This window comes from Salmo trutta, chromosome 1 (assembly GCF_901001165.1).
Source record: "Salmo trutta chromosome 1, fSalTru1.1, whole genome shotgun sequence".
In the NCBI taxonomy this organism is placed as follows: Eukaryota; Metazoa; Chordata; class Actinopteri; order Salmoniformes; family Salmonidae; genus Salmo; species Salmo trutta.
The window spans coordinates 62,310,442-62,334,789 of NC_042957.1; the positions used below are offsets into that span (position 1 = coordinate 62,310,442).

The following is a 24,348-nucleotide window of genomic DNA, read 5'->3' on the forward strand; positions in this document are numbered from 1 at the left end:
TCACTGCTGTACACTGTTTCCGCATAGACAGTATAGTTAGTTGGACAAAGAGAGAAATAGGGGATCTTGAATAATCGTTTGAATTAAATAAAAATGTCAGACTGTCAGCCAGGCTGCGTTTCGTATCCTGGTCTGTTAAATCTGGATGAATAATATTGGTTCTGCTGTGTAACATGTCATGCAGCAAGTACCAAAACCTACAACTTTGGGCAGTGGCTAAATACAGTTTATCTGGCAGACTATTGGCAAATATGCACTGGTATTGCTTGAGCAGCATTCTATGTGACAGGGATGAGCAAGTCTGGCCCACAGGGGCCTGAGTTTATGTCTGCTGGCTTTTGTTCTCTCCAAATCAGCATCTGATTTATAAACCAGGTATGGCATCAGTGGATTAATTAAGTGCCAGGCGAAAAAGAAAAGCAGCAGACACTCAGGTCCCTGCAGGACAGGAGTTGCCTACCACTGATACTCTTGTGTGTTCTGGCCAGTCAGCTTAAGGGGGGCACTCTTAACAAACTCCTTGATAAAACATGAGACTCAAGGAGATGTTGAAGGTGAAATAATACATTTATTAAATGATTCAGTCAATACATGTCACGGTACCATTCTAAGACAAATACACACAAAAAAAACTGTTAAGGCACAAGAGAATGACAGTGTTTTCCACATGTATGAATCCTTCCACCAGAGCATTTCGGTGACTAATATTTGTAAAAAGAGGTGCTCTGCTTTCCCCATGCATTATGGACACTGTAGTTCTCAAAAGTTATCTCTTCACTTCATTATAACGTCAGAGGAATTCAGAGCTCAGTCTCTGTCACCATAGTGAAAAGAGCTTGCGTTCCTCCATCTCTTTTCCTGCATGGCCACTGATTTGAAAGGACTTGGTAGGCAAGACTAATAGTACTTTGAAAATCTATGTAGGCCTAGTCCTTTCGCCTATCAGTGGTCATGTCAGAGGACATGTTTCTGAGTATTGGAACATGTTGAAGGGCTATTCTCCAGTTTTTAGCAACACTTCATGTTGTAATAAGAACACAGTATGGTTCCTAAACATTACTCATTCTCTGGTGTTGTTTTTCAACTCCTTCAGGTCCTCTTTAAGTGCTTCTGATTAATCAAGTGGGAAAGTAAATGCAGATTTAGGCCTCAACAGGTCTCGTGTGTAAATCTGGGCATTTAAATTACCAGAAGTTTGGCACATACTAAGGCACATTAGTTTGAAGCAGTACGCAAAGAGTAAAGGGTAAAAGGGGTGGGGAACCCTAAAAATGGCTTTAAGCCATTTAGAATGTGTCCTTACTTTAACTTAGATGCACTTAGTAGCAGTCTCTTTCCACTGAGTGTCATGAGATCAGGCTTATTTATAATGATGATACACAGCAACTATACTTATCTATAGTGTCAGTACAGTAATCCTAATATTCTTGTTATGATCCTTCATATCATTATTCTGATGTTGACTGAGCAACACCACAAAACCAGCATTGAAACAGATCTTTTGCATGACCTGAGTTTGAGATCTCTATATGCCAACACCCATAAGAAACCTCTAACATCCTCTCTGAGTCACTCTTTTCAAGACATAGTAACACCATTTTCTTTTGAATTAAATTTTGCATCACAGTGGTTTAACTGTCAACTGAGGATCTTAACAGTGTAGTTGAGTGTAACACATGAGAATGCGTGCAAAATTTCTGTCAAAAGACTCAAATCTCTTGAGACGCTCATGGAGTCACCACACTTTTAGCAGAGAATCATAAATTACACTTATCGAAATGCTTCACAATTTCACCTGACGAAAATCACAATTGAAAGTGTTAAGGCGAGTTTGTGTGGAACCTTACATTGTGTTTGCAACCAACTGAGCACCATTTTGAAAAACAAGCTCTGAGATCAAACTCGGGTGTAATATCTTGTAGTGTGTTGAACATAGCTTCACAACAATGATACGGTAGTATATACTCATGTAATGGCACTGGGTCAACCACTTTAAAAGACTCACCAACAACAATGTGTAAAACCTAATACAGTTCAATTTCACTTTGAGTAAAAGAAAAGTAACAAAAGGGAGAGACTACAGGGAGAGTTGGGGTTGAGACTGCCATATTTATACTTTGAGGAGTGCTTTCATTCTAATGATCTCAACACACAAAGACTGCAAATGTTATCCTTATTGAGCTGTAGAAATCCAGAACAGAACACATGTCAAAACTCACTCAGTATAGGGTTAATGCTTGTGATTGTGTTCTGGCCTTGAGGTCTTCAGTGACTGGACGTGGTGGGGAAGGGTGTAGGAGACACCAAGGGGCTTGGAGAAGAAAGGCATCCTTGGGGAATGTTCAGACGTGTTTTACGAGCCTCCATCATCACCATCGCCTGCAGTGAGAAAGCATAGAGTCCGATCAGATCACTGGCACAGCAGTTAGATGAGATATGGCTGCTATTGGTTACGTTCTCTTTGTAAAAATCAAAGCCAGAAGGGTCAAAGGTCAGCAAACAAAGAGAGAAAAGGAGAGTGAGGAACAGGTAGAGAGGAAGGTAGAGAAAGAAAGCTGGGCAGAAAGCGACAGAGAGAGAGTGTGTGTGTGTGTTTCCATGCACGTCTGTGTGTGAGAGAAAGAGACAGAAGAGAGAGAAGAGAGAGATAGAGAGCGAGTTAGTTGAAGCCTACTCTACCACATCAGACTGTCATCTCACCTCAGAAGAGGGCGCAGGACTTGGGGGGTCTGAAGGGGTTGTCGCTGGAGGGCACCCCCATGAGGAGAGGGTCTTTATGGGCGTTCTGCAGGCAGAATGTCTTCAGGTCCGCGGCTGCCTGGGACACCTGAGAGTGGAAACAGAGAAACACTGTCAGTTCCATTATACTTTAATTCTGTGTCATAAAGGCTACATAAGACTGTTGTAAAGATGACATATCAATGTCATGGGCATTCATGAGAATGAGTCATCATTGACAGTAACAGCGTTTTCTATAAAGAAGTTCCAAGTAAATTGAGCTCCATCCTGCTCTACTAAACTTCTACTTGCTTTAACGCAGCTTTTCAAGAGAGACCTGGTCCACTCATGAATAAATAGAGGGGTCAACACTTTCACTCTGCCACAACACTCCTACTGATACTCAGTTTAATGAACCTACAGTAATATGCTCCAAGCTCACACTGCGAGAGAAACTGAGCAATGATCGGCTATTTTCCTAAAGTCCCTACCTAGGAATATGATAATGATCTGGTACTTTACTAGAGGGTTGTTTCATGGGTGAAGTCTATAACAGTTGTCATAACATTGTAATACCATTGTCCCCATTAACACAAGATGGCACTTTAGGACCAAGTCACAAATGGGCTATGCATTGAGTTTATTATTTATCTAGTTAGTTGATAATATGGTATAAACGTATTTCATAGGCTATAGATAAAAGACAGCCTATATTTTTTCATGCATTCTCATATGCCCTTCAAAGCACAGCATGCTTGAGTGCTCTAAGGTGGTTTAAGGTCTGCGGACTAATCTGGCTTTCTCCTCTAAAAGGAGTAATTTGGCCAACAATCGCACTACTGTCACAGCCACAATCAACAAAGGCCACCACTGTGCTGCACCATTCGCGGAAACTAGCCTACGAGCTGTTTGCTTTCTCCGGACAACACAGCCTACAGCAGGACATTTTAATATTTCACATGATTAACTTAGAGCACAATTAACAGCAAATCGTTAACTTCTAAATATATCATAAATACATCAATTCAAAACGGCGTTAAACTAAGTGAAGAGCTGAGGAGTAGCCTAGACTTGCCATAACACATATGCATACAGAAAAACTAGAACCGCATTATAATCTTACGTTTTTCTTTCGGTAACATGACAGGTGAAAGGCGGCGCTCGATTGAGCACGTCAATTTACAGGCTACTCCTTTAGTCTACTGGACAGCGCTGCAGTTAGTTACAATTCTGCAAACAGATGGCATGGTTCCAATGGAACAGCATTTTGTATCAAATGGCCTGGAAGTAACAAAATAACGCGATGCTTCCCATAAAATAGTCAAACTTTACATAATATATAGCTTTTCAATAGTTACCAAAGGGCCATGTTGACAAGTCAGCTAGTCACACCCAATGCAGAACAGTTTTTGATCAGTCTTTCTGAATGTAATTTCTTTACCTTGATCCTGCGAACACTTGCCTCTAGCCGAAGTTGTTTTACCACCTTCTGAGCGATAACCAAGTTGCTGCTGTTTGCGCTGTTATTCGACATGTCTGCGAGGTCTGTCCAACGGCCAAGTGAAAGTGTCCGGCTATCACTTGAAAGAACGAGATTTTCTGATGAGGCCGCTGCGACTCAAGTGCTCCCCCCTCTGAAAAAACGCACCGCTTTTTTTGCGCAATGTTCTCCCCACTGCTTTCAGAATGGCCCCTAATTAAAGATGGTTATCAGTAAAGAGAGGCACTTATGTGTACATGCAAGAAAAACAACAACAACATAATAATAATAGGTCAGTCAGTTAAACAAATGAATGGGCTATTTTCGGGAAATTAAATATTCCTTTGGGTTTTATATTGTGTCGCCAATAATACACTGGTTTCTAGACCTACAGTAGGCTATGGTGAAGTAAATCAAAGGAAACGTATTTTATTAGAATGGTCTTGGCTCTCTATTGTATAAAGATACATTTTCTAAACAACCCCAGAACCACGAGGATATCATTAGCGAAATACAGTCTCGTCATGTGCTCCTTTTTTAAATGTTTATTTATAGAGACCCCCATCTACAATGTCACGAGTTTTGGCTCTTCAACACACATTTCTGTCTTTTAATGACATTTAATGTTAAGATTTATTCATCACATTATTATTCAATAGTATAATTATTTATATAACAAGTAGGCTTTTTTATTAAAAAAATAGTTGGTATCTGAAAAGTATCAAGGCAACGATAAGCAATACTGTAGTATTATGTGAGTCGATTTTTATTGTGCACCATTGCCATCTAGCGCCCACATATTCGAGGCTGTAAACACAAACTCGTCACATGACAGAGGACTATTGCTCAGCGACTTCAGGAATAGGTCGAATTGTTTCCGGTTAAATTGGGGTCAAACAGAGGGGATTGCACATTACAAGACATCACAATGCTTATACGAGTAAGAATTGGAGATAAAGAGTGAAACATATTTTGGAAATGCATCGTTTGTGTTGTAAATTATATAGATTACAATGAGCAAATGTTTATTCACTGTCTCAGCGGTGCATTCTCGACTCAGATGAATAGTATGCATCATGCACCTGGGACGATTAAATAGCCAGTGAGCTAGCTGGCTAGCCACACTTGTGTAACTTGACAAATTGTGTAGCTAACCTAACTCATTCCCATCTCGCTAAGTTTAATTACTATTTTTTTTAAGGAAAACCACTGTCAACATTTCCCTAACTGTTAATGTGAAATCATGAGTAACTGTAGCATTTTCTAGTGTGTGTAATATTCAGAGTTGACGTAAGATCATAATACATTTGAAAGCTTTGTCTTGAACACACTTCAAGGGGCCAGAGTGGGAAAAAAATACCATGCTATCTCTGAATGTAACTTTTCCATATAATTATTGAAATAACCTGCCCAACACTTAGGTTAAGATCTTAGAGACAAATGTTAACTCTTTCTCTCTATCCCCTTCTCTTAGAGGGTGTTACAATGTGGAGTGACAGCTTTAAAGTCACACAGGACCATTCACCACAGTGCTCAATGGAGGAGTCCTCTCATACCTATCGTTGTGGAGCAGACGGTAAGATTTGGAACCCCAACGGGGATGGGGGTTCCAAAACTGCAACATTTCTATGCAACTTGATTCACTCTTGGTTTGGAACGGTTTAGTTAGTGGTTTTCACTTGTCAGTTTCTGGTCCTAGCTAGTCTAGCTGCTTTCCAATGTTCAAAGATCTTCCTCTTTCTTTCCCTCGTTATTTTTCCTTGTCTTTCTCTTCTTTCTTAGGGTCGAGGAGAACGGGCGTATGACATCTACTCTCGTCTTCTGAGGGAGAGGATCATCTGTGTAATGGGGCCGGTAAGTCTCACTGTGTATCACTGTGTGTAACGGGGCCGGTAATTCTAGCTGTGTGTCACCGTTTGTGTAATGGGGCCGGTAAGTCTAGTTGTGTGTCACTGTCTAATGTGGCTGGTAAATCTAGCTGTGTGTCACTGTCGGTGTAATGGGGCAAGGAGGTCTTGCAGTGTGTCACACGCTTACCGGCCCCATTATACATACAGTGACACACAAATAGACTTACCGGCCCCATTACACAGATAATCTGTGTGTCACTGTCTGTGTAATGGGGCCGGTAAGTCTATTTGTGTGTCACTGTCTGTGTAATAGGGCCGGTAAGTCTATTTGTGTGTCACTGTCTGTGTAATAGGGCCGGTAAGTCTATTTGTGTGTCACTGTCTGTGTAATAGGGCCAGTAAGTCTATTTGTGTGTCACTGTCTGTGTAATGGGGCCGGTAAGTCTATTTGTGTGTCACTGTCTGTGTAATGGGGCCGGTAAGTCTATTTGTGTGTCACTGTCTGTGTAATAGGGCCGGTAAGTCTATTTGTGTGTCACTGTCTGTGTAAAAGGGCCGGTAAGTCTATTTGTGTGTCACTGTCTGTGTAATAGGGCCGGTAAGTCTATTTGTGTGTCACTGTCTGTGTAATGGGGCCGGTAAGTCTATTTGTGTGTCACTGTCTGTGTAATAGGGCCGGTAAGTCTATTTGTGTGTCACTGTCTGTGTAAAAGGGCCGGTAAGTCCGTGTGTGTGATAGGGCTGTTGAGTCTGTGTGTGTAATAGGGCTGTTAAGTCTGTGTGTGTAATAGGGCTGTTGAGTCTGTGTGTGTAATAGGGCTGTTAAGTCAGTGTGTGTGATAGGCCTGTTAAGTCAGTGTGTGTGATAGGGCTGTTAAGTCAGTGTGTGTGATAGGGCTGTTAAGTCTGTGTGTGTAATAGGGCTGTTAAGTCTGTGTGTGTAATAGGGCTGTTAAGTCCGTGTGTGTAATAGGGCTGTTAAGTCCGTGTGTGTAATAGGGCTGTTAAGTCTGTGTGTGTAATAGTTTGGGATTCAAAACCTACACAAGGAGACATTTGGGTATGTTTACATGCACACTAATAACTCAATATGAAACTGATTATGGCAGTAAAGGTTGCTAGATCGAATCCCCGAGCTGACAAGGTAAAAATCTGTTGTTCTGCCCCTGAACAAGGCAGTTAACCCACTGTTCCTAGGCCGTCATTGTAAATAAGAATTTGTAATTAAGACTTGCCTAGTTAAATAAAAGGTAATAAAATGTATGCAACTTACTCTGCTTATCGGCGCAAGGTCATAATCGAAGTAAGCCCAAACCGATTAAAACATCTGGATTTCTGAGTCTGCTGTTGCAGTTAAGATTCATTTGTTAATCTCTCTCCTCTCCCCCTGCCTTTTTTCAGATTGATGACTCTGTGGCCAGTCTGGTTATTGCTCAACTACTCTTTCTGCAGTCAGAGAGCAACAACAAACCCATCCACATGTACATCAACAGTCCTGGTAAGAGAATAGGGGAGGAGAATAGAGGGGGACTTCCCACAAAAATGGTGGAGGAACAGATGGTGGTGGCAGGGGATGGTTGGCGAAATAGGGATGGTTACTTGATTAAAAAGCACGTTTCTTGGAGGGGAAAGAGACCGAGAGAACACAAGTGACAGATGGATCAGAGGACAGTAATAGGAGATAAAGGGTGCAGTCAGAAACTCTTTTTACCTTGACTTCAAATGAACTTCATTAGGTTAACGTTAAAGCAGAGATCCATGATAGGCGCAACAGCCCCAGGCGCATTTGTTATTGTTTTGAGGAAATGAGCATCCAGCATTGTGGTAAAAAAAAAAAAAAAATGTACATACTTGGTTCTATCATGCGTGCAATGATGTCAGATGGAAAAAAGTGTTTGTTTGAAGTAACGTCTTTGTTGTAATAACGCAAATGGACATGGCAGTTTCACCGCTATGGATTCCAACTTTACGGAGAGATAAAAGTCTGGGAGAAGAGGAACATTGATGAACTAAATCCAACAAACCATTAATCCTGGTTCACTATGATGTTCCTCTCCTATCCTCTTTTTTCCCCCCCCAGGCGGTGTTGTGACGGCAGGCCTAGCCATCTACGACACCATGCAGTACATCCTCAACCCAATCTCCACGTGGTGTGTGGGCCAGGCGGCTAGCATGGGCAGTCTTCTCCTGGCTTCTGGCACGGCCGGCATGAGGCACTCCCTGCCCAACGCCCGCATCATGGTGCACCAGCCCTCCGGAGGAGCCAGGGTAAGGATGGAAAGGGGTAATGGGACCAGGGAGGCAGCAGGAATAGCTGGGGGGGGCAGGTTCAAGTCCGGCAGGTAAGGGGATAAGGGGGGGTTAGAGAACCTGGTACAGATGTTGGTTGAGCTTGTGTTGCCATCAAAAGCCAGACCTGTGATTGTCCATAGGCTATTGGGCATGTAAATATGAGTTAAGTATTTGGACACCTCAGTTGTCAGTTGCCTTTACATAACATCTGTCTTCTCTCTCCTGTGTGTTATTAGGGTCAGGCTACAGACATCGCCATTCAGGCTGAGGAGATCATGAAGCTAAAGAAACAGATCAATCAACTCTACGCTAAACACACTGGCCAGCTGTTGACACATATAGGTAAGTAGCTAAGGCATACATTTCAGTAGAGTCTGGCTCAGAGGGAAAAGCCTTGAGTAAGCATACAAAAGTTCAAACAATGAAGACAGACCTGGGTTCAAATACATGCGTCATTATTTATTCGTTATTAATATACTTTTGTGTATTTTCAAATAATGTGGCCAAATCAGCTACTTCTATTTGAAGTATTTTCTTATGACTTCCTATAAATAGCCAAAACAAATTTCAAATACTTATATCAACGGAGTGGCCGAATTCTCTGGACGCCTCTTTTCGCTAGCTTAACAACCGAACCTTCTGGGAATGTGTGGGATTCTCTACTTTACAAACAAGCCCATTTTTAAACTCTGGTTACTGTCGACATGTGCAGAACTTTCATCTGCACAGAGGTGGAACAGGCAACTCTGGCTAATTTCAATCATGCGCTGTATCAAATTGTGGTGCGTTGCATGATCATTGAGAAGCTAACATTGTTTTGCCCCACAATGCAATGTGCATCCTGCTTCCAAATCAAATTTAGTTTGTCACATGCGCCAAATACAACAGGTATTTTTTTTCTTAACCAACAATGCTTTAAGAAGTTAAGTAAGAAAAAAGTACATTTTTCAAAATAAAATTAACAAATCAACAGCAGCATTGAAATAACAATAGCGAGGCTATATACAGGGGGTACCGGTACAGAGTCAATGTGCTTATGTTTGTACCATTTCAATATCCTTAGTTACAACAGACAGAAAGTTATAGCCTACATCCTAAATTAGCCAACAATATATATTTTTTTGCGGGGGGTGTGTTCGCTTAAGTCGCTGCAGGGTTTTTATTTCAGCTGCTCATAAAGATGAGGCAGAGACTAACACAACATGCGCAGAACATGATTCGGTTGTTTAGCTCTGGGGAAAAGGTGTCCAGGGGGGCGGGATGGTTTGATTCAATCGTTTAGTCTTATTTCAAATACCCGTAGGACCACACAGACCTGGGTTCAAATAAATGCATGAAATTTTACTTGTCTTGTGTTTTCTAATATGTGCCAGTACTTAAGTATTTCCAAACACATCCCAATATGCAACATTAATATTCCAATAAAAAAATACTTTAAAATGTCATAAGTAATATTGTTTGATGGAAAATGTACCATAGCCTCTGAGTCCCATATGAATTAGTGACTCCTAACTAAATTCAAGCACTATTTCAAGGTTAAGTGATTTGATGATTGAGTCCTTCCTCACTCAAAGCACTTTGTAAGAGTGAACTCACCTCAGCCACCACCAATGTGTCGCACATTTTCACCAAAACTCGTAACCGTACAATTATTCCCTTCTGTTTTCTTTCTCCCAGAGGGTGTGATGGAGAGAGATCGTTACATGAGCCCCATTGAGGCACAGGACTTTGGGATCATCGACCGAGTGTTGGTGCATCCTCCCCAGGCGGGCCAGGACGACCCAGAGCTGGTCCAGAAGGAGTCCCCTACCGCCATCTGCCCCTCGCCAGCCTCCGCCACCGAGCAGAGCCCCCCTGGGACCAACCTCCCCTCCTCATACAAACCCGAACCCTGACCTCAGACTACCAGGAAGCAGTCCCACACCCAATCGCAAGCCATCCTCTATCTTCTACCCACCTATAAGCACTTCTGTAGATCGGAATGGATTGGACAGGTGCAAGCAATATGCTGGTGTCCTGTAAATCCAAATGTATCGGAGTGGATACTAATATGGGAGAAGTTACAGCGTAGCCTACCAGAGGGCAAAGTGGAGCTATTACTATATTGCTTATACCTGTCCAATCCTTTGATCTACAGAAGTGCTCTGGGTGGATAGGGGCCCGTTTGGAACAGAGGACCTGCATTGTATACCTCTGTGCTGGAGAAACCTCTGGGAGAGGAGGCAAAATGCAGCAGTATTAAAATATTTACATTTAATAATGATTATTTTTGACCAATCCCAGATTTGTACTGTCCCCCATAATATGCACACTGTATTTACCACAAACAAAGACTGCAGATCTCTACAGTGAAGGAAACAATATAGCCCCCATTTGTACAATCCATGACACATTTGTGATGTTGATTTTCATGAACTGGAATAAGACATTTTTTATTTGAGTCACACACCCAACCTGGGCCTGTACTCATAAAGCATCTAAGAATAGGAGTGTTGATCTAGGATCAGTTCCTCCTGTCCATGCAATCTTATTCATTATGACAGACAAGGCAAAACGGATTCTAGATCAGCACTCCTACTCTTAATGCTTTATGAATACAGGCTCCGATGTAAAAACTGATTATAATTGTATCAACGCGAGATTCGAGTCTGTAACAAGTAAAGTGTTTTGATTGTCTCAGTGATGAGATCAACTGAGCTGTTTTCTTTTGCAATATACCGAAGTCGGAAGTTTACATAGACCTTAGCCAAATACATTTAAACTCAGTTTTTCACAATTCCTGGTATTTAATCCTAGTACAAATTCCCTGTTTTAGGTCCGTTAGGATCACCACTTTATTTTAAGAATGTGCAATGTCAGAATAATAGTGATTTCTTTCAGCTTTTATTTCTTTCATCACATTCCCAGCGGGTCAGAAGTGTACATACACTCAATTAGTATGTGGTAGCATTGCCTTTAAATTGTTTAACTTGGGTCAAACATTTTTGGGTAGCCTTCCACAAGCTTTGCACAATAAGTTGGTTGGATTTTGGCCATTCCTTCTGACAGCTGGTGTAACTGAGTCAGGATTGTAGGCCTCCTTGCTCGCACACGCTTTTTTTTTTTTAGTTCTGCCCACAAATTTTCTATAGGATTGATGTCAGGGCTTTGTGATAGCCACTCCAATACCTTGACTTTGTTGTCCTTAATCCGTTTTGCCACAACTTTGGAAGTATGCTTGGGTCATTGTCCATTTGGAAGACACATTTGTGACTAAGCTTTAACTTCCTGACTGATGTCTTAAGATGTTGCTTCAATATCCACATACTTTTCCTCCCTCATGATTCCATCAATTTTGTGAAGTGCACAAATCCCTCCTGCAGCAAAGCACCCACACGATGCTGCCACCCCCGTGCTTCACGGTTGGGATGGTGTTCTTCGGCCTGCAGGCTTCCCCCAAACATAACTATGGTCATAATGGCCAAATAGTTCTATTTTTGTTTCATCAGGCCAGAGGACATTTCTCTAAAAAGTACAATCTTTGTCCCCATGTGCAGTTGCAAACCTTAGTCTGGCTTTTTTAATGGCAGTTTTGGAGCAGTGGGTTCTTCCTTGCTGAGCAGCCTTTCAGGTTATGTTGATAAAGGACTTGTTTTACTGTGGATATATACTTTTGTACCCGTTTCCTCCAGCATCTTCACAAGGTCCTTTGCTGTTGTTCTGGGATTGATTTGCACTTTTCGCACCAAAGTACGTTCATCTCTAGGAAACAGAACGCGTCTCCTTCCTGAGCGGTATGACGGCTGCGTGGTCCCATGGTGTTTATACTTGCGTACTATTGTTTGTACAGATGAACGTGGTACCTTCAGCCATTTGGAAATTGCTCCCAAGGATGAACCAGACTTGTGGAAGTCTACAATTGTTTGAGGTCTTGGCTGATTTCTTTTGATTTTTCCATGCTGTCAAACAAAGAGGCACTGAGTTTGAAGGTAGGCCTTGAAATACATCCACAGGTACACCTCCAATTGACTCAAATGATGTCAATTAGCCTATCAGAAGCTTCTAAAGCCATGACATAATTTTCTGGAATTTTCCAAGCTGTTTAAAAGGCACAGTCAGCTTAGTGTATAAACTTCTGACCCACTGGAATTGTGATAGTGAATTATAAATTAAATAATCTGTAAACAACTTTTTGGAAAAATTACTTGTGTCATGCACAAATTAGATGTCCTAACTGACTTGCCAAAACTATAGTTTAAGAAATTTGTGGAGTGGTTGAAAAACTAGTTTTAATGACTCCAACCTAAGTATGTAAACTTCCGACTTCAACTGTACATGCGACTTGTGTAAGCCTAGAGTGCCTCACTGTCAGTTCAGATTCTAGGATGTGACTTGGGGGATTTTGGAGATAAAGCCTGTCTTGTGAGAGTTTGAGTTTTAATCAAGTCATGATGGAAATTGAACATGTTTAAAGAGTGGGATTTTGTCTCAATGATATTGAAAAGTTTGTCAGTCACCTTACATTCAAAAAGTAATTGAGTGAAGCACTAATGATGCAATGACTTGCATAGAAAAGCAACATGCTGGGATGAGGGAGAAATGGGGCAATAACAGTACAATTGGCGCTTAAAGTATAAGCCAACAAATATATTAATGTAAAGGAAGGTTTTATTAGTTAATGTCTTCTGAACAAAACGTATAAAATCAAAAAACATCCATCCACCACCTAACATGTCACATAGCATCTAACAAAACCCAGTAAAATTGTTACATAAGACCGTTCTGTGAAGAACTATACTAACCCCATGGTAAACAATGGGGGTCTTGTGCAACAATGCTAAAAACCCTTTAGCTCTCCAGACCCTGGAAGAAGCAGGTTTAGACCATTGTGATGCAGCAGTGAACATACAGAACTGAAACCACACCCTGGGTGGATTGCAATAGTGGCTCTCCTTCCCTTCAGCTGCAAATATTTGAAAGAACAGGTGAAAGCCATTGGTATCTACCACATTACTTTCACCTTTCTTCAGTTCATGGTAAAGGAGAGGAGATAAGGGAAGGAAGCCAATCAAGACTATTGAGATGCAGCCTGTGTCCCTCCCTTGAATAACCTGGTTAAACCAGAACCACAGGTAGGACCTCTTTCCCCCTTTCTCACAGCTCTTTTCTGCTGACTCAATGGCCCTAGCAGTAAGCTAACATGCTCTGCTGCCCCTACTTCCTCCTTGACATGGAGGGGGAAACGTGTTGTACACTAAAGATATGGTGGGCATGTTCAAACTATGCATTCCATTGCCGCAAGTGCAATTTCATGTTCTTTTTTCAGGAGGGGTGTTAGGTTAACATGCAGCTATCATGTTGTACACAGAAAACATGATCGACATGTTCGTACAAACTTTGTGGTCTGTTGTAACAGTACATTAAACACACGTAAGATATACAGGCAGTCAAAATGGCAATTATTTTCTCATCATTGCAAACATTGGCTAGTTCTTTTTTCAGCAACTCTTGCTAAAATATGGCAGCATAACTATGAAAATTATAATCCAATATAATTAACAAAAATATAAAACGCAAGATGTATAGTGTTGGTCCCATGTTTCATGAGATGAAATATATGATCCCCAAATATTTACATTCACACAAAAAGCTTATTGCGCTCAAATTGTGCAAATATTTGTTTACATCCCTGTTAGTGAACATTTATCCTTTGCCAAGATAATCCATCTGACAGGTGTGGCATATCAAGAAGCTGATTAAACAGCATGATCATTACACAGGTGTACCTTGTGCTGGGGACAATAAAAGGTCACTCTAAATGTGCAATTGTAATCACAACACATTGCCACAGATGTCTCAAGTTGAGGGAACGTGCAATTGACATGCTGACTGCAGGAACGTCCACCAGAGCTGTTGCCAGGAAATGTAATGTTAATTTCTTTACCATAAGCCGCCTCCAACATCATTTTAGAGAATTTGGCAATACATCCAACCGGCCTCATAACCGCACGTGTAACCAGCCCAGGACCAGACAGCCAATAAACTGCAGAGTATTTGTCAATAATTAGGCCCTTTTGTGGGGAAAAACTCATTCTGATGGGCTGGGCCTGGCTCCCAAGTGGGTGGGCATATTACTGATTTCTTTATATGAACTGTAAATCAGTAAAATCGTTTAAATTGTTGCGTTTATATTTTTGTTCAGTACAGTAGGCAGTAGTTGACAAACGATATAAGAGATAATCGCGCACAGGCGCCACAGAACGAACTCGCCCATTGTCAGACTCAGGTTACCGGTCCGGATTCACATGCTTGGGCTGCCTAGAATGTTAGGCTGCCTAGAATGTTAGGCTGCCTAGAATGTTAGGCTGCCTAGAGGTGGAACCGCTAGGTAGCCTACTCATGCTGTAATTGCATGATAATTGAAAAGCGAAATAGCAGTTAGTAGGGCATGTGTGTGGAAAACGCAGCGAGTTCCTATGCAAAACAGAGGTGGGGAGTTGCATTATTTTTTCAGGAACTTTACTACTGTACTTCTCCTGTATTCTCCCACAGTACTACTACAATATGGCAGTAAGTATAAAGATTAGCCTAATCAGGGGTACTCAAGTACTATTTGATGAGGTCCAGTCACACATTTCCGAGGTGGTCCGGATGGATAATGTAATTTATCGATGTAGTAACTAACCCCCACCTCACAACCCATGCGACCCCAATCTGTTCACACCCATCTTGAAAATGTTGCAGTTTTATAGCTAATTTCCTGCAATTCTACACATTTTGCATGGGGCACAGATTATTTTTGCTGTTTTAAATCAAATGTTCTGCAATTCTATGCATTCTTTCATGTCGTGTGTGTTTATATGATACCAGGGATCGAAGCCCGACCAATCCGGTCCACTAGTTGAGTATGGGTGGGCCTACATCACAAAAAACGCTGGTTGTTTAATGAGTCCTGCTTGTGCAAGTAAAATATCTGTTACAACCGAGAAGGTTGTATAGCCTTGAATAAATATTTTGGGGAATGTTCGATTAAATTGCAGCAGTTTTTATTTTATTTCAGCTGTTCAGAAACATAAGGCCGAGATAGGCACCATCATCATAGTTCAGAAGAGGTGAGTAAAGAGAGAAATGTAAAGGAAGGGGAGTTTGAGCAGCAGTTACGTAGTGTGCGTAAAATAACGTGCAAAACGTGATCCGGATTCTTAGCGGACAGGGCAGGCAACGTATACACAGCCAAGGCCCCCCCAAAAAAGAAGGCAAGCGTGCTAGGCAGTGCGTATAGCACTGCCCCACATGGAGTTGGTAGCTAATTTGAATATCCAAGTGTTTGTGCATCTCATTGGCTGAGCTGGCATGTCAGGTTTTTTATTACCAGTATACACCCAACCACTGTTTCCAATCAGGCCACAGAGAAAAGTTGGTTTTTAACATCCTTAATTACATATTTTTTTAATTTTAGGTAAATTATTTAATAAAAATCTGGATCACTGGACAGATACTTTAAAGGCCCAGTGCAGTCAAAAAAAAAATAGATTTTTCTGTGTTTTATACATTCCCACACTATGATGTTGGAATAATACTGTGAAAAATGATAATACCCTTTTAGTGTAAGAGCAGTTTAAAAAGACTGCCTGAAATTTCAGCCCGTTTAGGTGGGAAGGGACTCTTGGAATGCCTGGTGACAACTCCAGGTGGTAAATTAGTTAATAGACCAATAAGAGATCCAAACCTTTCTGCCAACAACAGCTAGTTTTCCCTCTCCCCACCCAGACCACTCCCAGGCAGTCCTAGCAAAATTCTTGCTTGAGAAATTGCTCTTTGCTAAGAAGATATTACTTGTTGGCCATTTTAATTGAAAACAATCACAGTAAGGTACTTAATTGTTACCCAAAAAGGATTTGACATTGAGATAAAAACAGCTGCATTGGACCTTTAAGAAAAGCCCATCGGCTTTGGAAGTACAGTCAGGCACGCACCGGGTGCCACTCTCACATGACTGAGCAGCCTCCCCAGCTGTTCTTCTTGAAGGTGGTGGCCCAGCGCAACCAGCCCAGGTTGTAGTCGCTGTAGGGCGGGTAGCGCAGGACGTTGACCCTCTCCAGCAACCAGCTCCGGTTCATACAGCCTCGTCTGTGGCTGAATGTCTCAAAGCCCCAGCGGCCGTGGTAGCTACCCATCCCACTGGCACCTGGAGGGTAGAGGAAGATGACAGGGCACCATGATCAGATCCATGTCTAGTGCTTTTCTTCTGATAATGACTACCTCATTTACGTTGTCAGACACACACTTACCTACTCCTCCAAAGGGCAGGCCTGGCAAGGCCATGTGTACTATACCATCATTGCCGCAGAAACCACCACTACTGGTGTTGTTCAACACTGTGGTCACCACCTGACAGCGAGAGGGGAGGAATGTGCATTTATTCCATAAGAGTGGAGCCACAGTGAAGGCAGAGGCAGCCATAGAACTACATATACAACTTTAAACTATAGCTCTGTGGAGGACGCCACCATGACTATAACATAAGAAAATAGATATGAGAAGAAACATCTATGTGCTGTAATGTAGGTCATGGTCTTACCGAGGTCTCGTCAGAGAAGACGTAGAGGGCCAGGGGTTTCTCTTGGCGGTTGATGTAGTCTATGCCCTCCTCCAGAGACTCTATGGTTAGGATGGGCAGGATGGGGCCAAAGATCTCCTCCTGCATTAGAGCATCAGACTCCTGTACGTCCACCAGCACTGTGGGAGCTAGAAACACCACTTGATCAGCAAGAATTTGCTTCTATATGCCTGATTAGTTACTCATATTTGAAATTAAAGCCACTTTAAAGCAAGGCTACCACTTTAACCTATTTCAACATAATCTTTCAACTTGCATTCACACCCACAAGGTGGCAGCAGTGTACAAACCAAACTCAACACCACTGCCTTCATCTCATCGTCCTTTCATGTACCCCCCCCAAACTCACCAATATACCTGTCCTCCTCGCGGCTCTCCCCTCCGATCACCACCTTCCCCTTGGACTTCTCCAGCATGTCCATCAGGCGTCTCCAGTGGCGTGGGGTGACTATGCGCCCCATGTCCAGGCTCGCTCCGGGGTCCGGCCCATAGAAGGTCCGCAAGGTCTCCCGGAGAGCGGGCAGCAGGGCGTCCCGGGTCTGGGCTGTGCAGAGGACGTAGTCGGGTGCCACACAGCTCTGGCCAGTGTTGAAGAACTTGGACCAGCACAGGCGCTTGGCGGCCTTCTGGATGTCGATATGGCCGTAGATGAAACAGGGGCTCTTGCCACCCAGCTCCAGGGTGACTGGAGTCAGGTGAGGCGCCGCCGCTAGCAGGATGGAGCGGGCCACCACCTGGGAACCTGGGGAGGAGACGGGGAAGGGTGAAGGGAAAGGAAGAGGAGAAGGAAAGGGTATGCAAGAGTGTGCGATAGAGGTGATATGGCTAAGGTGAGATAAAAGGGGCATAAGGACAACATTTTAAAACAAAACATACTGAGCTAATACATATTATTGGTCTAAGGAGTCCTCCCTGTTAGGCTTCACCTGTGTAGAAGATGTGGTCAAATTTATTCTTCAGCAATGACTTGGTGTCCTCTGCTCCACCACATAATACTGCATAGCAGTCCTACAATAGTCAGATGGCAAAACTCAAAACATTAAAAACAAACAATAAGTGGGCAGGTATAGAGCAAGTATGGCAATGTTGTCCTGCATTCCATTGATGATCCACAACAGGTAACAGAAGCAGGGGGAAATGAAAGCACATATAGGTGTGTGTGTGTGTACTACCTGAGACAGGTATTTGGGGATGAGTTCTGCCAGGAGTTGCTCGGTGGCCTGACAAATCTCTGACGGCTTCAGAACGGCACAGTTTCCTAGTTCACGACATCATGGAATAAATATTATGTCATCGTCACAAAATCAAACCTAATCAATAATGAAATGCTAACAGAGTCAGCATTCACTTTACACATACATTACTGATAAGGCAACATTGGTGGTGGATGTAAAATGCTTTGAGCTACTGTAAAAATGCTATAAATCCAATCCATTACTATGAACAAAGCCTCTAGGTATACAAAGGCATGATAGATGTGTACCTGCAGCAATTGCAGCAACCAAAGGTAAGAGAATAAGATGGAGAGGGTAGTTCCACGCCCCGATGATTAAAACTACCCCCAAGGGTTCCCTGCGTATGAAACAGTCATCCATCCTAGTGGCCTAAAACAGGATGTAGAGGGGAAAGTAGATGGTTGGACAATTATTACATAAGTCAGTAAAAGAATATTCCAATTGTGTGTGTTTACATGTTGAGACACAGTAAAAGGTGGTAGAGTCAAACAGTTGACAGTGAATGTTGATGGAATCCGTACCAGATTCTTGCCAATGTTGTATTCCGGCTGCATCCAGGTCCTGAGGTTTTCCATGGCGAAGTACAGGTCATTCAGGGTTATCTGAATCTCTGACAGGACCGACTCAAACTTGGGCTGAGGGGGGAGAGAGAGGGGAGAAGGTGAAATGATTGAGGGAGAGAGGGAACAGGACAACAAGAGATATAAGGTGAAGAAAAAGGGACAAGGAAAGAGGACGAGGCGAGAGAGAGGAAATAATGAGAGGTGGAGAGAGGGAGGCAGAGGACATACAGAGTGTCTAGCAGTCTACGCCGTGTCCGAGTGTATAGCAGTCTACGCCGTGTCCGAGTGTCTAGCAGTCTACGCCGTGTCCGAGTGTCTAGCAGTCTACGCCGTGTCCGAGTGTCTAGCAGTCTACGCCGTGTCCGAGTGTCTAGCAGTCTACGCCGTGTCCGAGTGTCTAGCAGTCTACGCCGTGTCCGAGTGTATAGCAGTCTACGCCGTGTCCGAGTGTATAGCAGTCTACGCCGTGTCCGAGTGTATAGCAGTCTACGCCGTGTCCGAGTGTATAGCAGTCTACGCCGTGTCCGAGTGTATAGCAGTCTACGCCGTGTCCGAGTGTATAGCAGTCTACGCCGTGTCCGAGTGTATAGCAGTCTACGCCGTGTCCGAGTGTATAGCAGTCTACACCGTGTCCGAGTGTATAGCAGTCTACGCCGTGTCCGAGTGTATAGCAGTCTACGCCGTGTCCGAGTGTATAGCAGTCTACGCCGTGTCCGAGTGTATAGCAGTCTACGCCGTGTCCGAGTGTATAGCAGTCTACGCCGTGTCCGAGTGTATAGCAGTCTACGCCGTGTCCGAGTGTATAGCAGTCTACGCCGTGTCCGAGTGTATAGCAGTCTACGCCGTGTCCGAGTGTATAGCAGTCTACGCCGTGTCCGAGTGTATAGCAGTCTACGCCGTGTCTGAGTGTATGCTAGTACCTTATGGAGGTCCTTGTGGAGAGCATCTTGTATCAGCTGCTCGTTTTCTTCTACCAGGGAGAGAAGGTTCTGGAGCTGGGTCATACGGAACTGCTCTGGAAAGGTCACGCCTGACCGGAATGTAGCCCTCAACCTGTCAATCACCTCGCTCTGGCTGGCCATTTCTGTCCACCCAACAGACAGACACACAAAGTGAGTTAGCGGATAATGTCACCTGGTAAAATACAACCAAAATAACCAGTGATGAGAGAAGAGCCTGGCTATTGCACATTCACTTGGCCAATAGTAATATAGAGTTGTAAATTCCAGACATCGTTGGCTGCTGGTTTGTGAAATATTGGCCATTGTCTGACGAAACTTCAGTGGTCTTTTAAAAACGTCCACATAAAGTAGCCTTGAGCATTGTTTTATATTTTCAATCAAGATGCGTTTGTTGCGCATTGAGAACACATAATGAATCCAGGGGGTGTATTCATTAAGTATTTTAACAGAAACCTTTTACCATTTAAGAACGGAACGGGAGTGACCTAGAGGAATGTGTCCAATAGAAATTCTCGTTTTCGTTGCAAAATAGGCGTAATGAATAGGCCTACACCCAGGGCACGGTTTCATCGTTAGAACCACCTGGCCCAGGTCAGGTGTAGAAAATGCAAAAAGGCAGGCTAAGAAGGTAAGACGACAAAATAAACGGGCCGTTATATGGGCTATAAAAAGGTGAAAATTAGGCCGTGGTGCAAGTTATTCACGGTTGGTTGCTCACTGCTGTGTGTGTTACGGGTAATTTGAATGAACGCGGAAAAACTTCCATAATTATGTGAAAGCGTGGGCGGGATGTCAATAGTGACAGGCATGGATGATGCAACTTTAACTTTTTTAACTAGAGACTATCAAATTGTTACACATTAAAACAGTTTGTCGGAAACCATATTTGTTAGGGTACTACACTCTTTTCAGGATGGATCAAGTTGTGAAGTGCTACCTGAATTGTCCCTTAAATATATGCTGCTGATGAATAAAAAAAAAAAAAAAACCCTGAAACCTAACAAATAGTTAATCGGAATTTGAGGAAATTAAAGTTTAAACGCACCTGATTCTGCCCAAATGTAGACAAAATGGTCGTATGTTGCCCTGTCGAGCTACTCTTAGACCTGTCTCTGAACTCAGATAAATCACATTCCACCTTGCCGGTGGCTTTGACTTGTTATGGGAACCCGAAGAAAGTGGCGCATTTCCGGGTGCCAGTGGTTTTCCTACCAACGCAGCTAGTTTATCTGGAAAGCAGAATAGACTTTTGGTAGAACTTGAAAAACACGCCTGTAAACCTGTCTGGGGGCTGAAGAGAAACATGGGTATCCATAGACTAAAGGCCCTTCAAATTAAAACCTGGACCTGAAGCCAGTTCCGCTGCTTTGTTTCTCATTCTATCCCCTCTAATCAGGGAATGATTAAGACCTGGGACACCACGTGGGAGAAATTAATGATCAGGTAGAACAAAAAACAGCAGTAGGCTAATCCAGACCTCATTGGGTAATATTTGAATATCCCTGGTATAGGCCTATAGTGCAGTGAAATTATGCTTGCAGTTTCTGCCCATAATAATATTCTGTAGCCTAATCATAGCCTAGTATTAGACCACAGCACAAAGCTTGACTTGTCTTTCCTCTGTAATACCTACTATTAGGCTTGGGCTACTTGCCTGTTCTATTTCAAGTTCAATGGGAATCAAATTCAGGTTCAAGTGGGCACTGTCTTAGTTGCCATAGACTAGCCTACTGAATATAATGCATTGCATATATTTATGTATAGAGCGTTATCTTGCAAGAAGCATTATTTAATTGTATGAATAGGAGATGTGTATAAATATATAAATGTAACATGTAACAATTTCAAAGATTTTACTGAGTTACAGTTCATAGAAGGAAATCATTTAATTGAAATTAATTCATTAGGCCCTAATCGGGGCGGTAGGGTAGCCTAGTGGTTAGGGCGTCGGGCTAGTAACCGAAAGGTTGCAAGTTCAAATCCCCGAACTGACAAGGTACAAATCTGTTCTGCCCCTGAACAAGGCAGTTAACCCACTGTTCCCAGGCTGTCATTGAAAATAAAAATGTGTCTTTAACTGACTTGCCTAGTTAAATAAAGGTAATAATTTAGGGATTTCATGCGACTGGGCAGGGGTGCAGCCATGGGAGGGCATAGGCCCACCCACTTGGGAGCCAGGCCCAGCCAATCAGAATGAGTTTTTCCCCACAAAAGGGCTTTTTTACAAACAGCACCCCCTCAGCACCCCCTCTACCCCTCCTCAGACGATCCCGCAGGTGAAGAAGCCGGATGTGGAGCTCCTGGGCTGGCGTGGTTACACGTAGTCTGCGGTTGTCAGGCCGGTTGGATGTTCTGATAAATTCTCAAAAATTACGTTGGAGGTGTCGTATGGTAGAGAAGTTAACATATCTGGCAACAGTTATGTTGGACATTCCTGCACTGCATGCCAATTGCACATTCCCTCAACTTGAGATCCGTGATATATTGTGTTGTGTGACAAAACTGCCCATTTTAGAGTGGTCTTTTATTGTCCCCAGCACAAGGTCCAGCTGAGTAATGGTGATGCTATTTAATCAGCTTCTTGATATGCCACACCTGTCAGGTGGATGGATTATCTTGGCAAAGGAGAAATGCTCACTAACAGGGATGTAAACAAACATTTTTGAGAAATAAGCTTGTTGTGTGTATTGAACATTTTTGGGATCTTTTATTCCAGCTCATGAAACACGGGACCAACACTTTACATGTTGAGTTTATATTTTTGTTCAGTAGTAGATATCTTGAAGTACACACACACACACACACACACACACACACACACACACACACACACACACACACACACACACACACCGGCCCTGCTCTCCTTTTCTCAGTTGTGTCTGTTTCTCTCACACACCCCACCCTCTGTCTTCTCCTCTGTGACCCTCACAGCTGTGTGGCACCACGCTTGGTGAACTCCAGTCTGTCACCTGGGTGTTTCAGGGTCCCAGTTTAGCATCTCTGATGATTCAGATAGACGGTTAAAGCAGTTAAGTAGCCCGGGGACTGTAGGGACTGTCCCTATACACTTTCATGATCTAATTCTCACTACCTTGTTTCAGCTGAGGAGAAACTGACTTTCCCATCAGCCAGCTGGTATTGGTAAGCATACAATGTTTCAACCACATGAACACAATTTTAATTTGATTTGACTAAATGGTGAGAATGATCAAAGAATCAGACAATTGAATCACTATTTAATTTATATTATAGACCTTGTCAACAGCAGTAGTAATTACATGTTTTAATATTGTCAGTCATTCACTGCCACTCATCACACATGATCATGGTTTGTGTTGGTAATATATATATCAAACTTTTCAAGAATTGCATAAAACAATGAGTTATTAACTAAAATAACAAATTGCTCTTTGTGGTTTCTTATAGCTGTTCCTGTCACCTCCCCCTAAATACTTTAGTATGTCTTGCTTACTGAACTTGTTGATAGGGGAGAGAGTTTAAGAATGTGTTTTTATCAGGTGTATCTATCAAAATGAGAATTGGGCACAGTAGTTCAAAGCTACCCAAGCATGACTTCTGCCCCAGGACGCACCTGCACTCTGGTAAAGGCATTTCCCTGATATAGCATCTTGATTAACCCTAAAAAGGACCAATATATCATTGTGAAAGTGCAGTAACATGTTTAAAAACAATACACAACAGTGATGTATTGCAGATCTGGGAGAAAATGTCAAATTATGGTTTGAAAAAGTCATTGAGTGACGTTTAGCCATGTATTGGTTTGGTGACAGTTGCTGACCATTGGACATTGAAACAACGGGAAAAACATTTCAGGGTACAGTACTTCAGGATGTGAATTGTTCATTCTTTTTTTATTAACTTGTTTTGTGTGTTGTTTAAAAAAAACCATTTAAGTTATTTTCTGACTTTATTAAACAGACAGAGAGAGAGGATGACAGTAATGATAGATAGCGGTTGTGTCAAAGGGCAGTCGGCCAGATTCAAAACTATGCCTAAAACGTATAAGACAACATACCGCAATTTCTTACAGGGGCCACTTGTATGAATGTGTTTGTGATATTGTTGTGAGAAATATCAAAATGTAATATGATTTAATATCAATTATTTAATGACTCTTCTTAATACATGAAGAAACGTTTGAATGAGAGGCGTGAAAAAACAGCTGTGGCTGGACCAGCAACTGACTTTCCTGTATAAACATTACAGAAAATGTTTGCTGATTGACAGTGATGGATGATGTCAGGCTTTGTCTTAGAATTGATTGCCTTGAAAACCCTTTTATATGCATGTGACAGGCTATCACCCAACCATGATTGTCATGTAAGTTCTGTCTCCCAAGTCCTTCTGTGATGTTTCCTACCATGTGTGAATTGTCTTCCATCCTGAAAACATGAGAGGCAAACTACACCTCCTCCTGGTCTTGCTGGGCCTCTGTAGTATGTACTCAATAATCTAGCAACTTATTGGAACAAAGTATTTTATGTAAAGAGATAATTATAACATCCATTGAGTTAACATATTAGTGATCTATTGTCTTCATTCTCTTTTCTCTATTAGGGGTGTATAGTCAGAGTCTGGAGGACATTCCCTCCAGTCCAGTCCTGAAAAAGCCTGGAGAACCTCTC

The 24,348-nt window shown here is 42.5% G+C and overlaps 3 protein-coding genes across 3 annotated transcripts; 1 reads left to right on the forward strand and 2 right to left on the reverse strand.

Annotated features, from left to right (window-relative positions):
• Positions 1 to 548: 548 nt before the first annotated feature.
• On the reverse strand, positions 549 to 4,405 carry LOC115204620 (guanine nucleotide-binding protein G(I)/G(S)/G(O) subunit gamma-5). The gene is made up of 3 exons (XM_029770292.1): positions 4,160 to 4,405; positions 2,701 to 2,827; positions 549 to 2,379 (listed from the first exon to the last, which is right to left on the reverse strand). The coding sequence occupies exons 1-2, from the start codon at positions 4,250 to 4,252 to the stop codon at positions 2,702 to 2,704; spliced, it is 219 nt and encodes a 72-aa protein (XP_029626152.1). The 5' UTR covers positions 4,253 to 4,405; the 3' UTR covers positions 549 to 2,379; position 2,701.
• Positions 4,406 to 5,036: 631 nt separating this feature from the next.
• On the forward strand, positions 5,037 to 11,032 carry LOC115204609 (ATP-dependent Clp protease proteolytic subunit, mitochondrial). The gene is made up of 7 exons (XM_029770280.1): positions 5,037 to 5,138; positions 5,673 to 5,774; positions 5,981 to 6,052; positions 7,450 to 7,546; positions 8,129 to 8,316; positions 8,577 to 8,682; positions 10,018 to 11,032. The coding sequence occupies exons 1-7, from the start codon at positions 5,127 to 5,129 to the stop codon at positions 10,233 to 10,235; spliced, it is 795 nt and encodes a 264-aa protein (XP_029626140.1). The 5' UTR covers positions 5,037 to 5,126; the 3' UTR covers positions 10,236 to 11,032.
• Positions 11,033 to 12,969: 1,937 nt separating this feature from the next.
• On the reverse strand, positions 12,970 to 20,928 carry LOC115204627 (aldehyde dehydrogenase family 3 member B1). Its single transcript, XM_029770303.1, has 10 exons — positions 20,745 to 20,928; positions 19,658 to 19,821; positions 18,696 to 18,809; positions 18,423 to 18,543; positions 18,112 to 18,197; positions 17,866 to 17,947; positions 17,289 to 17,681; positions 16,901 to 17,067; positions 16,611 to 16,710; positions 12,970 to 16,507 (listed from the first exon to the last, which is right to left on the reverse strand). Exons 2-10 carry the CDS (start codon positions 19,817 to 19,819, stop codon positions 16,308 to 16,310), a joined length of 1,425 nt encoding a protein of 474 aa, XP_029626163.1. The 5' UTR covers positions 19,820 to 19,821; positions 20,745 to 20,928; the 3' UTR covers positions 12,970 to 16,307.
• Between the last annotated feature and the right edge of the window lie 3,420 nt (positions 20,929 to 24,348).

What these genes read in the sequence shown, in the direction of transcription:
- LOC115204620 (XM_029770292.1), bottom strand. Translation starts at nt 4,252, where the DNA reads ATGTCGAATAACAGCGCAAACAGCAGCAACTTGGTTATCGCTCAGAAG. An exon ending in CAAGTGTTCGCAGGATCAAG is followed by an intron (nt 2,828 to 4,159) that starts GTAAAGAAATTA and finishes TTCCACTCTCAG; the next exon opens with GTGTCCCAGGCAGCCGCGGA.
- LOC115204609 (XM_029770280.1), top strand. An exon ending in TCATCTGTGTAATGGGGCCG is followed by an intron (nt 6,053 to 7,449) that starts GTAAGTCTCACT and finishes GCCTTTTTTCAG; the next exon opens with ATTGATGACTCTGTGGCCAG. An exon ending in AGCCCTCCGGAGGAGCCAGG is followed by an intron (nt 8,317 to 8,576) that starts GTAAGGATGGAA and finishes GTGTGTTATTAG; the next exon opens with GGTCAGGCTACAGACATCGC.
- LOC115204627 (XM_029770303.1), bottom strand. Translation starts at nt 19,819, where the DNA reads ATGGCCAGCCAGAGCGAGGTGATTGACAGGTTGAGGGCTACATTCCGG. An exon ending in GGTTGCTGCAATTGCTGCAG is followed by an intron (nt 18,198 to 18,422) that starts GTACACATCTAT and finishes GTCGTGAACTAG; the next exon opens with GAAACTGTGCCGTTCTGAAG. An exon ending in CGAGGAGGACAGGTATATTG is followed by an intron (nt 17,068 to 17,288) that starts GTGAGTTTGGGG and finishes TGGTGTTTCTAG; the next exon opens with CTCCCACAGTGCTGGTGGAC.